The sequence below is a fragment of the Myxocyprinus asiaticus genome, chromosome 21, assembly GCF_019703515.2.
Source record: "Myxocyprinus asiaticus isolate MX2 ecotype Aquarium Trade chromosome 21, UBuf_Myxa_2, whole genome shotgun sequence".
In the NCBI taxonomy this organism is placed as follows: domain Eukaryota; kingdom Metazoa; phylum Chordata; class Actinopteri; order Cypriniformes; family Catostomidae; genus Myxocyprinus; species Myxocyprinus asiaticus.
In genome coordinates this window covers 2,798,247-2,817,086 of record NC_059364.1, presented here as the reverse complement: position 1 = coordinate 2,817,086, position 18,840 = coordinate 2,798,247, and the positions used below count along the sequence as shown (strand labels likewise).

Here is an 18,840-nt window from a genome sequence, read left to right as displayed (position 1 = left end):
AGGATACTACTATTCTATTTCCAGTTGCTGTTTATGTATTCTCAGAACAGATATTTCCAAAAGATGATCGAGCTTATACGCCTTCATTTGATTTCCTTTTCAGTGACAGAGCACTGTGCCAGTCTATAATGGAGAAAAACAGCCGTGGATGACACTGCTGCTATGGAAACAGCAGAGGCTGTCGAGCATTATGAGGATGTTTCAGTGGGTTATTTATTGTATGTCAGAAGAGAGTTCTGCCAGCTGCTGAACACACATAAAAAACAAGTCCAGTGAAATGTCATTAACTTCCTCCCAGTTCTCTCGGATCAAAAACAGCTCTTTGACTGGGTACACGTCTCTGATCACTGTCAGCAAATAACACAAGCAAAATGTCACTATCGACACCAACTCTAGTGTCCATGCTAAAAAAAAGTGACATTTCTGTCAACAAAATGATCAGCATGTCAATCTTGCAATACAGTTTTAATCTAGTCAATGAAATTACTCGTGTTGGGTGTAATCTGATTACAAAGTAATTACTTATCTAACTGCTAAAGGTAGTGTAAAGAATTACATTTAAAATGTTTGTAATCAGACTACAGTTACTGACATTTAATCAAGTTGATTGCTTTTATGGTATGTAGAATATCTAAAAAATGAATTATGTTCAAATGTCCATCTGTTTGTGTTTCTGTTTAACAAGTAAAGCATCTTGAAAGCATGTTTGGTCTGTTATAGTGACACGTTAATTGTCAACTAACGTGTTTTAAAACTATACGCCATTTCAGTTAGAGTAATATGAACTAAAATGACTAACTATGACAAAGAAATATTGAGGAAATTTAAAGAACATATTTGTCTGGGGCCTGAGTAGCTCAGCAAGTATTGACGCTGACTATCACCCCTGGAGTCGCGAGTTCGAATCCAGGGTGTGCTGAGTGACTCCAGCCAGGTCTCCTAAGCAACCAAATTGGCCCGGTTGCTAGGGAGGGTAGAGTCACATGGGGTAACCTCCTCGTGGTTGCGATTAGTGGTTCTCGCTCTCAATGGGGCGTGTGGTAAGTTGTGCATGGATCACGGAGAGTAGCATGAGCCTCCACATGCTGTGAGTCTCCGCGGTGTCAAGCACAACGAGTCATGTGATAAGATGCGCGGATTGACAGTCTCAGAAGTGGAGGCAACTGAGACTTGTCCTCCGCCACCCGGATTGAGGTGAGTAACCGCGCCACCACGAGGACCTACGAAGTAGTGGGAATTGGGCATTCCAAAATTGGGAGAAAAGGGGATAAAAATAAAAAAAAAAGAACACATTTGTCATAAATCAAAAGCCATGATTTTGATTGAAAAACATCTCAAATTACACTGAAAACATGGTTTATTGTCGGCTTGCCACAGGCAACATTATTCTGTGTCCTCACCTCAAGGCCGGGACTGAGGCTCTCTCTCAGGATCTCAGAGTAGCTCTGCTCGTGCACAAACTCCAGTGCTTCCTTTCTATCCTCCAGAGGAACTGCAGGACTGAGCGTGTGCACCAGCATGCGGCCGATCTGCACCTTGAATGTGTCACGACAGGACCAGAGGATTCTCCTCCACTGCTGGCGAGGGGCGCCACCACGCCCGGTGCTGTCCTAAGAATACACAACAAATGGAAATAACACACTCTATCATAACCGGGTACAGCATATTAATAGGAGATTTGGTCCTAACCAGCATGACATTTTGTCAGTCACTTGGCTTCTATTTATTGTCAGGTTGCTCAGGCTAACTCTGCCAAATCAGAACAGCAAATAAGTTCTGATCGGCTATGATTTTGTCATTTTGCGCAGAACCTGTTGTACCACACCTAGTTAGGACAGTAAATTCTACTATCAGTGGCTAACCAGGCTGATCTTTATGCCCTCCATCATGAGTTTGAGAATGTCTTTGCGGAAGCTCTTCATGTTGCTCGGTGGAAGAGGTGTAGAAGGGGTGGAGCTGTTCTCCTCTAACATCTGCTCGCCAGGTAGCGGCAAGACCATCACATGATCAGGAGACTCGGGAAAGTTCAAGAGGTCGAAGAAATCCTGGATGTTATCTGGAGAAAAAAAAAAGAAACAGAAATGTCGTGTTTTCCCTACATGACTCTTCTTGTAATTACAAACAATAAAGCACCAAATCTGGCAGCTGTTAATGTTTGAGTAGATGTCATGTCATTATGTGTGTGGTACCTTGATATATGAGTCTGTTAACAGCCAGAACCAGGAGTCTCTGAAGCCGCTGGATGAACTCGGTCTCACTGGCTCTGATGGGGTTCTCTTGACTCATCCGGCGCTGCATCATCTGCGTCAACTCATCACTGGCCACAGAGCGCATCCGCGTCAACAACGAGTCCGACTGAGCCAGAGTGAACCGCCTCCGACCTGATAAACACACATATGTAGTGAACACAACAACATACATACTGAACAGAGCAAATTGTGTGTCATGAGAAAATAATTGTAAACCACCCTAGCCCAGAGAGACAGACAGACATGTAGATAAATATACAGCCAGATAGACAAACAGGTAGATAGACAGACAGACAAAGTCTCAGACAAACAGACAGATAGTCAGACAGATAGATAAATATAGAGTCAGATACACAGCCAGGTAGATAAATAGACAGACAGATAGAGACACATATAGACAGACAGTCAGACAGATAGATACATAGACAGACAGACACAGTGTCACATAGACAGCCAGACAGACAGATAAATAGACAGACAGATAGACACACAGACAGCCAGATAGTCACATAGACAAACAGACAGCTAGACAGTCAGATAGACAGCTAGACAGACAGATATAGAGACAGACAGACAAAGAGTCACATAGACAGCCAGGTAGAAAAATAGACAGACAGACAGAAAGAGAGAGACAGGCAGACAGACAGATAGTCACATAGACAGACAGACAGATAGACAGTCAGACACACAGATAGAGAGACAGACAATCAATCACATAGACAGACAGATAGAGACAGACAGATATAATAGATAGTTAGATAGACAGACAGTTAAATGTTTATATTATAAAAGTGATGGTGCCATGGCCATACCACTTCAAAAAATGGTTTGAGTGTTGAATCATAAGATGCATATGACCCCATTTATACCTGTATTTAACACAGTCCACTTGTGATCGAATCACTCAAGAGACAGATGATAATAGCAGGTGTAAACAGTGTTCAGAGAGACAATCAGAGAGACAAACAGACAAAGAATCCTACAAAAAAGATTAGAAGCCTGGTGCATCTCTGGAGATCACGCTCAACTGCATTTCCTTAGTCTCGTTTCATTCAAGTTAACAGCGTCATAAATTTCCACACACACGCACACACGCACCAGCAGTCCAGGACACTGGGCAGATTAGAGACATGCACTTCACTCGCTTCACTGCACACAGACAACATCCCCTCAGAAACAGACAGGATGTTGTCGTCTGTCTGTGCAGACGGGGTCGATGACTACCTGCGCCTGAGAGGAACATGAAGGAGTTTGTTCCAGTAGGGGAGGGGAGGGGGGAGTCCTGGGACAGGAAGGTGAACGGGGAGGGCAGAGGAATCAGGCCGTATGAACAGTAGTGTTGCCGGGGGATACGGGGGATTATGGAGTCTTTCAGCCCTATTGAACCTTGGAAATGTGAATGGAGGGAATGATACAAAACAGGCACATGAACGGTCAAGCGTGACAGGGCTGATGGTTAAAGACAAGAAGAATGGAGATACAAGTCATATCAAGGGTACATAAAGAATATACAGGGAATTTAAAGGGATAGTTCACACAAAAATGAAAATCATTTGCGGGCCCTCACTTTGTTCCAACAACACAAGAAACAACGGTGTCTTTACTCTCCAAGTTCATCATGCCTTGCTGACAAAATAACAGCATATGTTTTTTGAAGCACATGATGGTGAGTAAATGATAACAGAATTTTCATTATTAGGTAAACTATCTCTTGAAAAGTCATTCAAATAACCCAAACGATGACAAACACAGAATCTTCTTCTCTCTAAAACTATTTTACCTGCAATGCTTTTGCGCTTTTGCTGCAGCGCGTGATGTGGCGAGGTCGGGACGTGCACATAGCTGGCGCTGCTGGATTTCTGAGGGTCCTGATTGGCTGTGGTCTTAATGAAATCAATGGCGGCCTGGATTACCCGGAACTGCAGTGCCATGGCCATTTCTGACAGACAGAATTACAAAGGATTTAATATTCCACCTAAACGATTCATGTTGCATTTCTTTGTCATTGTTAGTGCTAATATCGTTACTTCCTTTACCTTGTGTGCGGCGAACTTTGCTAGCCTGCATGCATCCTAGTAACGTGATGAGATCCTCGATGATGCGGAAGTACTGAGAACCTGAAGAGCTGCAGGAGTGGATGGTGACCGCCACCAACAACTGCTGAATATCACACACCACCAGCCTGTAGTCATTCGGAGGAATTCTACAGAGCAAACAACATCGAGATATATCATTTGATACTGTAAAAGTGTCTCTGATATAAACTTCAGTAGCAAAAACAAATAGATCTATGTCTGTTCAAACTATCCATTTAAACTGATCTATTCAAAACTTCAATAATCCATTTGCAAAATCATGCCAAAAATGTTCAAAGATGTCCCTGCTTGGCATAAATGTATTCAGTAAAAAAAAAGAGTAAATATTGCTGATTATTATAGTGTATATACAGTATATATGTATGTATATATAATTATTGGGTATTTTATTACATTGCAGCTTATACATACAAAATATTACATAACATTCTTGCTTAATAAAGTAAATATTGCTGATTATTATTGTTTATTATTTATACACACACACTCTCACACACGTGTTGGTGCAGCTATCATTATGAGGACTCTCCATAGACGTAATGATTTTTATACTGTACAAACTATAGATTCTATCCCCTAACCCTACCCCTACCCCTAAACCTAACCCTCACAAAAAACTTTCTGCATTTTTACATTTTCAATGTAATTTATAATTCAAAGTTTTTTAAGTGATTTGAATTATGGGGACACTAGAAATGTCCTCATACAGTTTTTTTATAGCACAATACCCTTGTAATTACCAGTTTATAACCTAAAAAAAAAGTCTCACACACACAAACACACAGACACAAACACAGACACACACACACACACACACAGACACACATACACAGACACATTCCTGATTATTATTGTGTATTATTATTATTATTTGATTACATTATATATATATATATATATATATATATGTCGCTGTCCTTTTCTGCATATTGCAGCCCCCTTCGGCATATTGCGGCGCCGTTTTGTGGCCCGTTCTGCATGACGCGGCGGCTCATTTCAGCTTATCGCGGCCCATTCGGCCTGTTTCGTGGCTGGCCCGTTTCTCCCGATGGCCAGCCCGCCCCTGATCGGCCCCAAAGTGCGTCGGAAAACCGGGAAAATGCCCGGGATGCCAGATTACCAATCCAGCCCTGACTATCATAAATTAAATATTGTTGATTACTATTGTGTATTAATATTATTTTATTACACACACATACATAATTATTGTGTGTATTATTATATTGCAGCTTATACATCATTCTTGCTTGTGTTAATGTAGTTCAAAAACAGTGGAAAATATGTCATGGTTATTTTTAACTAGATTTTTACTTATTTTCTTTCTTGCAATTATTATTTTAAATCGACTTGACAAAAGAGGATATTACTGTAGGTTGGAATCATGGTTCCTCTGATTGAAAAACAAAACAAATAAATCAAGATATGTACTATATTTTTTTTTTCTTCTAGATTTTCTCCCCATTTTCTCCCCAATTTGTCATGCCCAATTCCCAATGCGCTCTAAGTCCTTGTGGTGGCATAGTGAATCCGGGTGGTGGAGGATGAATCTCAGTTGCCTCCGTGTCTGAGACCGTCAATCCGCGCATCTTATCACGTGGCTTGTTGAGCGCGTTACTGCGAAGACATAGCACGTGTGGAGGCTTCACACTATTCTCCCGCGGCATCAACGCGCAATTTACCACACGCCCCACCAAGAGCGAGAACCAAATTATAGCGACCACGAGGAGGTTACCCCATGTGACTCTACCCACACTAGCAACCGACCCAATTTGGTGACCTGGCTGGAGTCACTCAGCACACCCTGAATTTGAACTCGCGACTCCAGGGGTGTTACCGCGGAGACGTAGTTACCGCGGAGACGTAGTGCGTGTGGAGGCTTCACGCCATCCACGCACAACTCACCATGCTTCCCCAACACTGCCATTAAATTAAACATGCCGTTTAGTGTGAATGAGGTTTATACACTCATGTATGAAAGCAACAGTAGGGCATGATGTTTACCCGTTCTCTAGGCCGTTGAGTGTGGAGAGCGTGTTGAAGAGCACGTAGAGTAAGCCGTGATCCAGCAGGATATCAGCCAGCTTTGGACAGGCATTGAGGAGCTGCAGTAGCACACAGAGCGTGTTGTGCACAAGGGAGTTCTCATACAGAGAGTTTTCCAGCAGACCCAACACAGGGATGATACAACGCTTCCTGAATGGAGAGATGTTTTCCATATCCTCTAGATCCAGACTGGAGAGAAGAGAGATGACAGAGCACAATAAAATATTAGTTGTCAATAACTTGAGCAGGTGATTCTCACAAGAAAATGTCCTGGTCATATTTAACCCCAAATCAAAACACTAAAAAAATGAAATGATATTATGTATAATGAAAATGAAGCCTACATTGAGGACCATTAAGATTTTTTTGGCATTCTGACATTATTTTCAGGACACTTGAGCACATTTTGACCCTCAATACTCATTACCGCAACATGTCTAAAAACGTTTTACTATTCTCAACATTTTCAATTATGATTCTTTTTATCGTCAGTCTTTTTTTTTTTTTTTACTGGATTACATTAAAATGATGTTGCTGTACAATGATTTTTAAATTAAAATCACAGAATATAAAAGGAGGTACTAAGAGAGAACTACTTTGATGTATATAATGTAACATTTTAAATAATATCATTAATTCAACAATATCGTGAATATCGCGATGATTTTAAAGTGCCTTTAATTTGGCCATTAAGTTCAATAGAGTGCATCAGTAGACTAATTTCACAGTCCTTCAGGGCATATAATTGTATAATTAGTAAAAATAACATCAAAATGGTGATATGATCATATGTGATTATTTAACTGCGATTATAGACAGATAAACATGGTCTGTGTGCGCTTCAGAATGAACCAGTGACACGCTGATCTGTGTGCACGCGATGGGGCTCACGGCTCGTGTTTTTTTCTTCTGATATTCTCCCCTTTTTCTCCCCAATTTGGAATGCCCAATTCCCAATGCGCTCTAAGTCCTCGTGGTCGCGTAGTGATTCGCCTCAGTCTGGGTGGCGGAGGACGAATCTCAGTTGCCTCCGCGTCTGAGACCGTCTTATCACGTGGCTTGTTGAGCACGTTACCGCGGAGACGTAGTGCGTGTGGAGGCTTCACGCCATCCACGCACAACTCACCATGCGCCCCACCGAGAGCAAGAACCACATTATAGCGACCACGAGGAGGTTACCCCATGTGACTCTATCCTCCCTAGCAACCGGGCCAATCTGGTTGCTTAGGAGACCTGGCTGGAGTCACTCAGCACACCCTGGGATTCGAACTAGCAACTCCAGGGGTGATAGTCAGCGTCTTTACTCGCTGAGCTACCCAGGCCCCCCTATGGCTCGTGTTTTCAGCACAGTTCACCTGCATTGTGAAATACTGCAGGTTCAAGCATTCACGCAATTCCAAACATTAGTAACAGCTATAACGTTATTATACAAATCTACAAACGCAGAACAGGAAAGGAGAGTTTGACAGCAGTTCACAAGATGCAAAACTCATAACTGTCAAACAAACATCACCATTTGCATTTCATAATAAAAGCTCCTGGTGAAGGTGAAATAAACACGACTGCATGCAGTGTCAAAATTAAAACCTCAGTTTAGGGTGAAGTAAACAGGACAGAAATATATTAATTTATCTTTAAAAAAATCTTTGTGCACCCTTGAACACCCTTGTGTTCATTTAGTGAAAAACTGTGGGAAACATGCCTTCAGCATTTTTAAATAGATTTTTTATTTAATACCATTGAAATATTAATTCTACTAGGTTACAATGGTGTAACAAACACTTTTATGCTATTTCAGAGCAAATACATGATTATCGAGATATATATCGAATATCGTCAATTTGCTGAAAAATATAGAGATATAATTTCTGAAGCCATATCACCCAGCCCTAGTTAGCACACTAAATGATTGCAAAAGATCATGTAAATTAATAGTACAGTGCATTTCACCAAATTGTCTGCCAAGCTTGGGAGAAATAGGCTTCTACCTACTTTATGCACTTATTGTGAAAACAGTTAGCATGGTGCAAAATCTTTAAAAGTGTCAGTTGTGTGGAAATCAGATTGTTAGTACACTCACTCTTCCTCCAGCCCCACCGGTCGTCCAAACAGCATTTCCAGGAAGCACTCGAACAGCCCCTGAGAGCCCTGGTGCAGGTACAGCTGATTGGCTAACAGGGAGAAGCCGTGATTCTTAAGAAACTTCTCCTTCTGCTCCTTCTGAGCTCGGCTGAAGTATGTGTCCAAGAGCTGTACACGTGTTTATTTATCCATGCATAAATGAGATGAGATGAAAAATAAATTAATTAAAACTATTATCAAAGTTCCCCTCCACTATTTTTAGCTCAGAGCAGCTAATAAAACGATAAATCAACAAACCAACTATGTTCATACCTGCTTAAGTAAACAAAGCACAGCTTCTGATGAGAGATAAACAGTAGAGGAGACTGGTGCAAAAACATGCTCCCATATAACTAAACATTAATAAAACCATTCAAGGAACATTCCAGGTTCAATACAAGTTAAGCTCAAACAGCATTTGTGCTATAATATCGATTACCACAAAAATTAATTTTGACTCGTCCCTATATATACACCCACTGTATCTTACATTAGAGCACATATTAAAGCAATTATGTCATTTCTTAATATGTATTATTACTATATATATATATATATATGTACTGATGTTCAATACCTATTTTAAAGATGCAAACACTCGATTCTGTCATACAACATTTATTTCATAACGAGTTTGACAAATGCTCCTGACAGCAAAGCCATGATAAAATGTAGTTTAAAAAGCAACAAGTGACAGTGACAGCATCTGCATTTAATTTTAATTTTAAAATAATAACCTACAGATGGAATAGATATCAGTTTAACTTCAAAGCTATCAAAACTTTAGACATATTTGTGAAACGAGCTCACTTCCTTTTCTCAGGCACAGAGAGAGAACTCTACTAAGCATATGCAGAGTGATTGCCATCTCTTTTGCTAGTTTGGGATTGAAGAAATCTAATGTCTAACAATTCCCCTTGGTCTCCCCAAGAGCTCTGCTGAGAGAGAGAGTGAAAGATAAATGAGAGCGGACCTTCATGACGCCCTGCTGTATAAGAGGAGACGAGTGGTTGACCAGGACGAGCAGAGCTTCAGGCTGGATGAGTTTATCCATCACCTCCTCCAGCAGGAGATCCGGCAGCAGCAGCAGAACTCCTCTCAACAGATCATACAGACCACAGCAGATCAGAACCAGACAGTCCTCTGCACTGGACCTGAGCAATACACAAAACACACAAATAACTTCTGTCAATCAGAGTAATAATGGCCAGATTAGCTTGTTTACCAAATCACTCCTCACACCCAAACCCCCCCAAAAAATCATACAGTATTAAGAAGAGAGCAAAGGATTGGTCTGTTTGATGTGGTCTGATATTTGATCACTAGTGACAAAATATGTCCTTGCATCGCCAAATTAACAAAGTCTGAACATTTTAATTATATAAATATTATGTCAAATAAACGTTCATTTTAAATGTGTCATGTTCAGGGTTAAAAAATTACCAGGGTTTCAGGTGAAGATTCCATCAAAAGTGACAAAAATACCCCAGATATTTAGAATTTTTGGGGCCAAAAATGCACTTGTAGTTAATTAATGTAACACAAAAACCAGATAATTATTTAAAATGTATCCTAGCAGTGTTTGTATTGTGTTATGGTGATATCTTGCACATTATTACGGCATTATGTGTGTATTTGATGTCAATTGGTTTTATAGGTAACAGCGATAATTGTTCAAATTGAGAATATATTTGAATTAATTATTTTATTTGAATGTAAATATATGACATGCCATGTGTTTCATATGGTTAGAAAAAACTAAATGCCCTAATTCAAGTAAAAATGCCCCAGAAAATAATTTCCAGGGGGCAAATATTGCCCCTTATGTTAATATGCAACATTATATGTAGTTACGTAAAAAAATAAAAAATAAAATAAATAAAAAAAGATTATGTACATCTCATTTGTTTACAAGTGAGTGTTTATCATGTTTATTTGAATTTATGGATGAATCTCACCAAGAAATGTTCGGGTAATTTTCTTTTTTTTTATTTTGTGGTGAAATGAGAAATTGAAGAAAATGAAGCCTGTTTTTAGGATTTTTTTTTAAATTATTTATTTATTTATTTTTTTGCATTATGTTATATTATCATCAAGGCAATTAAGCACATTTATGCAACAAATTTTCATTGCTATGATGCAAAAAATTATACTTAATTTTTTTTTTATTACTGTAATAATTTAAATGATATAGTATTTACATATTAAGTACGTCATGGTAGTATTTGTTGTACTACCTTTTAATTATGCTGATTAAAACAAGACAAAATTATTTAAATACAGTATTTTTCCTATGGCCTTATATAGCATTTTATACAGTAAGGTGGTAAAAAATACTGTATACAGTAATGCCAATCTGATAGGAACTACAAAAAAAAAAAAAAATAATAATTCATCAAAATGTACTGATTACAGATAACTTAAATGTAATTAATTCTCATAAAAATAATGTCACAATGCAAAACTTCTTAATGGTCTTTATAAAAATAGGCTAAATTATCTTTATGGAAAATATAATGTCTTTTCTTTTGATTTTGGGACACACTGCCCATATTTTAGTTATTAGTTTAAGTCACCCATATAAGTAATTATAAGGAAGTAAATTAGTCAGAGTGAAAACTAGCATCTATTTTGATTCTATAATATAAAATCATTCAACCTTTGATGTGTACCTGTCATTGCCAGAATGAGCTCTGCTGTGTCTATCATATCCGGGTGAGTATGTGTAACTCTCCCAGTCATCTGACGGGGCGACGCGATCAGCCACAGTTGGCCAGCGAGCGATCGCCAGCGAGCCGTTCGGTGCAGGGAACGCCAAACCCAGACTGGCCAGATTACTGTGACTCCTATGAAAGGACTGGATTCCCTTTAGGCTGTCCGGTCGGCGTGGCGCTTCCTCGCTGGTCCAATCGAAATGGTCCTCGGACTCCACCGGGCTGCTCACTATCCCCTCATTCTCCTCCTCTACGCTGATGGAGGGTGTTCGATTTCCCGCGACGCCTCCCTCCTCCTCACTGCACACATTTTGAGAATCACAGATGGTCTTTGCCGACTCGCAGCTGCTTAGGAGTTGTTCATCACCGACTCGTTTCAGGGTCTCTGTGCTGCCTGTCGCCCCCTCGTCTGGTTCGGTGTGCACGGGTAAGCTCCCGCGAGTGAGGCGGGGTGTCAGGGATGGAGAAGAGTGTGGAGAGGGGCCGATGCTTGGAGGCCGCAGTGACAGCTCCTCATCTCCACGCTCAGGGGAGGAACAGTGGCGTACTGTAGGACCGAGACACATCAATTAGTCATTTTTTTTTTCTACTTTATAGATTTTATTGACGGCTGTTTGTGAAAAAATAATGTACTACTTTTAAAGTATATCTTTGCCTTTATTTTGAAGTAAAGATGCATATTAGATCTCTGATTGTTTTCATTTTTATACTGTATGCCACATTTCTAAAGCTTTGGAAGAATGTTAAACGTGTGAGGATGTGTTACATGTCCGACAAAATCATACAGGCCTATTGAACCTAGTTAAAATTGGTTTGACAATAGTTCATAAATAACATATATCTATTTCTTCACTATACACCTGGCTATGCGAGACTAACACTTAAAAAACACTTACACATTTGTACAACATTATCGCCTCTTCAATGCGCTCTGGTTTGGCCTTCTTTCCAAAGCGGTTTTACAGAGACAGATCTGTGCTATAATTGATTTGTACACTCTAAAAGTCATGTGTTTCAAAGCTTTAAAGCCAGACAAGGTCATTTTCAGCGAATAATGGAAACGGATTTAAAGTGAGCATGAATATATTTCGCTGAAAACTACATTAACATCAGCAAGTGTTCGGGCGGTTAATGATCATAAGTCTGCTGCTTTAATGAGACCGGAGGTGACGCTTGGCTAGAGTGAAAGTGGCTGGCAGTGATGTGTGTCACCTTCAGTGGGCATCTCAGCGAAGACGGTGGGAGAGAGAGACACCACAGAGCTGCAGGCGGATTTTCCTCCACTGCTGGAGTGCCGCAGGTACATCATGGACTGAACTTTCTCCTGGTACAGCTTACCATCTACCATCCAACAAACATGGTAAAAACAATGCATGAACCAAACAATCACAGTTTAAGTGTTGTCAAACTACATATTAATAGTAGGCCTGCCAAAGTTAAAGCATTACGGGGGTAGTTCACCCTAAAATTAAAATTCATCTTTAAAGAGCCCATATTATGCTCATTTACAGGTTCATAATTTTATTTTGGGGGTCTACTAGAATAGGTTTACCTGCTTTAATGTTCAAAAACACATTATTTTTCTCATACTGTACAGCACCTCTGTCTGAAACGCTCTGTTTTAGCTCACATCTCTTTAAAGCCCCCTTTTCCGGAAAGCCCAGTCTGCTCTGATTGGTCAGCTGGCCCAGTCTGTTGTGATTTGTCAACCGCTTAGAGCATGTCGGAAATGTAACGGCCCTTACCATAACCGAAGTAGCCCTTAGCATTATGCAAATATGTTACATAGTGACATAGCTAAGTCACGGAAGTAATGGCTAGACTGCAAACCAGGTGTTGCAGGCAGTTCAGGAGCAGTGTTGTCTGTGGGAGACAGTAACTCCCTTTGGGGTGGACTTTGTGCTTTGTAAATCTGCAGATCTTTTACATGCACAAACAGCTATATTACACACTAAAGGAAAGGTAAAATCCCAATAAGCATAATAGGGCCTCTAAGTCATCAGTATCTCACCCTCATGACCAAAATTTTATGACTTTCTTTCTGCCAAGGAACACAAAAGGAGAAATTTTGCTGGTTGTTTTTTTCCATGCAGTTACAATGAATGTTGACTGAAGCGTTCAAGATGAAAACGCACTGTAGAAGTCTCATAAAGAGTTTTTGGGCAGGACTGCTTTAGGTTTTTTTTTTACACACAGGGGTTAACCCTTAAACGCATACCTCGGCTGTTTAGTGACCCGTGACCTCATTTCACCCCTTGTACATCATCACTTTTTTGGAGTTGTGCACACATCTCTTTAGTATTTCTCAAACTTTCTCTTCTGAATAGTGTAACAAAAAAAGAAAAAAAAAAAAGAGGCAAAATTGCAAAAAAATAAATACATATATTTTTTATATTTGCTTAAAGAGTATACAAAAGTATATTTTTTGTGCTTCCATAAATCAAATTTTGTAATGATTATTTCATATCTATATAAGTTTACTATAACAGGATATATACTTCTTTGTTTATTACATATTTCTATGTCACATTGGTTTACTGCAAAACGATAGTGAATTATTAGTACTCCATATGCGTGTACACATTCAGTTCATATTATACATGCTATTTCTGCACCTCTGATTCCAAAAAGGAAAAAAAGTGGACCAGTCTGTAACACGTCAGAACCTGTTTCGCTATATCCGCCTAGAGCGGCGCTGCCCGCTTCAAGCAGTTCAATCTGTGGAAAGAAATGTGTGTAAAGTTTCTTCGACACCCCATCCCGCTCCACTCTTAGGGTTTCGCCACCTCAAAAACTAAAAAAATTAAGCCCTGTTTACACATGACAGCAGTGAAGAAACGGAGTAATGTGAAAATACAGAGCGCAGACTTTAGGGATGAGTTTACATAAACAATATGGCATGCACTTGATCCACCCAAAATGAGAATTTTAATATAAATTATATTAATTGGAATTAATCACAATTACATTATCTAGGAAAATAATCTACAATTATGATTTTTGTCATAAACGTTCTAGCAGCTCTAACTTAAGCAAATTCATCCTTACTATAGAGTGTTCACTTCCACTTCCACTTCCACATTCATATGTTTTCGGCAAAAAAAAAAAAAAACACGTTGATTTTTCCACATTTTATGCCTCTCATTCACACGACACCAGGGCTTTCCTCACCGAAAATGGAGTGTTTTGAAAACGCTCTCCATTACTGCCTATTTTGGAAAATGGTGACATTAGAAAATGCACCGACCAAAAACAGCCAAAAGTGTAGACGTGGACTAGATCTCGTTTTGTGCTCCACAGAAGAAAGACAGTCATATGGGTTTGGAAAGACATGAGGCACTATTTTATTAATGTGGCGACTCTCATTCTTAGTCACAACAATCAACAGTTTTCCAGGAACCATGCTCACCAATGTGCAGAGAGAAGTAGAAGCTGGTGGGCGTGTGACACACATAAGTGTTCGTGGGGGGGTGCACGGCCAACAGGAAGTTATAGACCAGCCTCAGCAGGTCCAGATCTGGAGGAGAACCCAAAACCTCCTGGATAATTTTGACAAAGGACAGGCAGACCTCCTGAGGGATGGAGGTCAGGTACTCGTCCCGATGCTCCTACAAAAAGAATGAAGAACCTCTGATGATGCTGCATGCGATGATGTGATGACGTCATTATAATATTCACATGCTGAATTGTTATTATTTTAAAATCCACATTTCGCTGGACAATCCCAAAAAATTGGAAGCCATTTTTTTTCTCAGTTTCAGTGTTGCCATAACCTAGTAATCTAGTGTACTCATTCACTTTTCAGACCTCTTACAGGTATACAGGTGCATGAGGGGTGATTTAGGTCATGACCTCTGCTCTCACCTGAAGCACCTGGCAGGCGAGCAGAAAGCGATGGACCACCTGAGCCTTCAGAAGCTGACGGATGTTGAACATCTGCTGTGGATGATTTGCCCGGATGAGGATCTCTAGAGCCATAAGTAGCGTCTCCCACACACCACACTATAATACACACGCAATATATCATAAATGCTAAACACAGATGCTCAGTAAGTTTGGATGTATTTGAATGGTGGACGTTCTCGCATGGAAACAGCACACATTTCATATTTTCTGTGCTAACTGGGGAAAATATGCAGTATTCTGCAGAACAGATTTAAACATGATGAAATGTGTAAAACAGAGCTATGACTTCACCATTCTTAACTACTATTGTCACGATAACACAACTCCAGTATTCTATACCAACAACAATGAAATTGTTCCTATTATGTTTCATTATTTATTGAATTCATTTAATTTAAATCCTTCCTTCACGTCAACGATACAGAGCTCTTAAGTTTAGGACTGCGAGAGCTTTAAGATCTTTTCTAGTAAATGCTGGGTCAGTTGTTAATGTTTATCTGAGGTAGGGGATAAGTTAGAAAGTGATTTATATAATGGTTGTTATATGGTGCTGTATTACTTTGTTTATTTTTATTTTCAAGGTGTGGTTTGTCTCTGTCTTATTTGTTTTTATGTACTAATCAAATCTTATTTGTTTTTATGTACAAATCAAATAATAATAATAATAAAATAATATGATAACTCGAATATTCTATTCAGACTTTTTTAATAGTCGGAAACTCTGCAACTTCTGGCACTTTTAGCACTGTGGACTTCTAGACAGTAAAGTCTCATTAAAACATTTTTCACACTCTTACTAGTTTATTTTGTCTGCTAACAATGTCCAACAGTGTATGTACATGTTTCACAGGAGATTTATGTCATTTTTGTCATGAAAATTCCCACCACAGCGTCATTTCCAGCACATCTCATATTCTGTTTTGTGTTTCTGAATTGATGCTGATGGAAAAATTACAGCTAGTTTGTAAATGACGGCCAGTTTTATCTCATATTTCATCTCAAGCATGCACTGACACTTTTGTCCACTAGGTTAACAAGTACATTAACTTTTGAAAAAATTTATTTGGGGCAAAATTGTTTGTGTGGTGGAAATGCTGCCACAACCTTGGGACAAAATAATTTTCATGCAATAAATATTTACAGTGTATTCAGAAAGTATTCAGACCCCTTTTTTTTTTTCTTCAGATTTTGTTATGTTGCAGCCTTATGCTAAAATGCTTTAAATAAAAACATTTAAAATTCACATCAATCTGCACTCCATACCCCATAATGACAAAGCAAAAATCAGATTTTTCATAACTTTGCAAATTTATTAAAAAATAAAAAACTGAAATATCACATTGACATAAGTACTTAACTCAGTACTTAGTTGAAGCACCTTTGGCAGCGATTAATGCCTCAAGTATTTTTGGGTATGATGTGACAAGCTTTGCACACCTGGATTTGGGGATTTTCTGGCATTCTTCTCTGCAGATCCTCTCAAGCTCTGTCAGACTGGATGGGGACTGTCGGTGGACAGCCATTTTCAGATCTCTCCAGAGATGTTCGATTGGGTTCAAGTCCGGGCTCCGGCTGGGCCTCTCAAGGACATTCACAGAGTTGTCCCTAAGCCACTCTTGCTTTGTCTTGGCTGTGTGCTTGGAGTCATTGTCCTGTTGGAACGTAAACCTTCGGCCCAGTCTGAAGTCCTGAGCGCTCTGGACCAGGTTTTCATTAAGGATATCTCTGTATTTTGCTGCATTCAGCTTTCCTTCAACCCTGACCAGTCCCCCAGTCCCTGATGCTGAAAAACACCCCCACAGCATGATGCTACCACCACCATGATTCATCGTTGGGATGGTATTGCGCAGGTGATGAGCGGTGCCTGGTTTCCTCCAGACATGACACTTGGAATTGAGGCCAAACAGTTCAATCTTCATTTCATCAGAACAGAGAATCTTGTTTCTTACAGTCTAAGAGTCCTTTAGGTGCTTTTTTATGTGTCTTGCACTGATGAGATGCTTCTGTTCGGCCTCTCTGCCATAAAGCCCAGATCGGTGGAGTGTTGCAGTGATGATTGTCCTTCTGCAAGTTTCTCCCATCTCCACACATGATCTCTGGAGCTCAACCAGTCTGACCATCGGGTTCTTGGTCACCTCTCTTACCAAGGCCCTTCTCCCCGATTGCTCAGTTTGGCCAGCGGCCAGCTCTAGGAAGAGTCCTGATTGTTCCAAACCTCTTCCATTTAAGAATTATGGAGGCCACTGTGCTCTTGGGAACCTTCAATGCAGCCAATTTTTTTGTAGCCTTCCCCAGATCTGTGCCTCAACACAATCCTGTCTCTGAGCTCTGGTTTGGTTTTTGCTCTGATATGCATTTTCAGATGTGAGACCTTATATGGACAGGTGTGTGCCTTTCCAAATCATGTCCAATCAATTGAATTTGACACAGGTGGACTCCAATCAAAGTGTAGAAACTTCTCAAAGATAATCCAGAGAAATGGGATGCACCTGAGCTAAATTTCAAGTGTCATAGCAAAGGGTCTGAATACTTATGTCAATATGATATTTCAGTTTTTTCTTTTTAATAAATTTGCAAAGTTATCAAAAATCTGTTTTTTGCTTTGTCATTATGGGGTATGGAGTGTAGACTGATTATCATTTAATAATTTAAAGCATTTTAGCATAAGGCTGCAACATAACAAAATGTGAAGAAAAAAAATGAAGGGGTCTGAATACTTTCTGAATACACTATAAATGGTTTGTTTATTTCACTCTTTGTTTAGATTATCGTTGTTTTAAACAGGTAATAATTAGTATTTTTAGAATAGATTTTTATAGTTTAATATTGAAAGTCTTGAACAAGGCTAAACAGTTAATCTATACATAACAGGCATTTGAAAAGTACCAAAAATAAATGCTGTCGGCCTGGTAAAAAGTTTCCAAGTCAGTTCTAATGTGACCTTCATATGACAAAAAGATCAACCCCTGGGACATGAAATTGCTAGAAGTTGAAGAAACAGAATGATTCTGACCTGATATTAAAGCAGCATGATTTCTGTGGAAATCTGCAGAGCTTCATGTGGAATTCTGTTAGTGCATGTACCTGAGCTTTGGCCCATATCTTCCAGTCCAGCAGTATTTCAGACAGCAGTCTGAGGTCTTGTACCACTGCAGTAGATTCAGTATCCAGATGAAACTGACCGTCCTCTCCGAGCATCAGGATAGAGCCACTGCAACAGCCATCCAACAACGTCTATCACACACAAACACAATTTATTATAATAAATCGTTTCTGCACCGTTCATGCTGTTAAACTTTGTTAAAGGACATGAAAAAAACAAAATCCAAGTTCAATTACCCTCTAAACCAGGAGAAATCCCTGAAGTATCAGCTAAATATACACATTATCACTCAGCATGCTCCACTTCTGTCAGTCTGAGGCCTTTCATACTTCTATAATGTATTAATAATGTTTCAAATAGTTTTATTATTGCTCCACTGTGAGTCAAACTGAATTTTGTGAAAGTGAGTTATGATGCAAACAACACACATCAATCCAAATTGATTGTTGGGTTTCATTATGAATGAAAAGTGGAGGGTTTAAAATGTATACAATTCCTCTACGGATGTCATGTTTTACACTAATTTTACCTTTAGAAATGACTGGTTTTAAACTGTTCCCTGAACTGAACTCTTAAAAAGAATATCCTGTATGTCTCTCAGGGAATTA

General features: G+C 39.5%; 1 protein-coding gene across 4 annotated transcripts in view; it reads right to left on the bottom strand.

The window, feature by feature from the left end:
* Positions 1–18,840, bottom strand: part of lyst (lysosomal trafficking regulator) — a 121,495-nt gene that overhangs the window by 32,750 nt on the left and 69,905 nt on the right. For all 4 annotated transcript variants that reach the window (XM_051647799.1, XM_051647800.1, XM_051647801.1 and 1 more), the window contains 13 exons: positions 18,214–18,363; positions 15,088–15,225; positions 14,633–14,831; positions 12,436–12,564; positions 11,182–11,770; positions 9,483–9,663; positions 8,469–8,638; positions 6,347–6,577; positions 4,286–4,452; positions 4,030–4,188; positions 2,190–2,381; positions 1,863–2,056; positions 1,401–1,610 (listed from right to left, as the gene is read on the bottom strand). In XM_051647799.1, the coding sequence (XP_051503759.1) occupies positions 1,401–1,610; positions 1,863–2,056; positions 2,190–2,381; positions 4,030–4,188; positions 4,286–4,452; positions 6,347–6,577; positions 8,469–8,638; positions 9,483–9,663; positions 11,182–11,770; positions 12,436–12,564; positions 14,633–14,831; positions 15,088–15,225; positions 18,214–18,363 (2,709 nt within the window). The remainder of the gene's footprint in view (positions 1–1,400; positions 1,611–1,862; positions 2,057–2,189; positions 2,382–4,029; positions 4,189–4,285; positions 4,453–6,346; positions 6,578–8,468; positions 8,639–9,482; positions 9,664–11,181; positions 11,771–12,435; positions 12,565–14,632; positions 14,832–15,087; positions 15,226–18,213; positions 18,364–18,840) is intronic.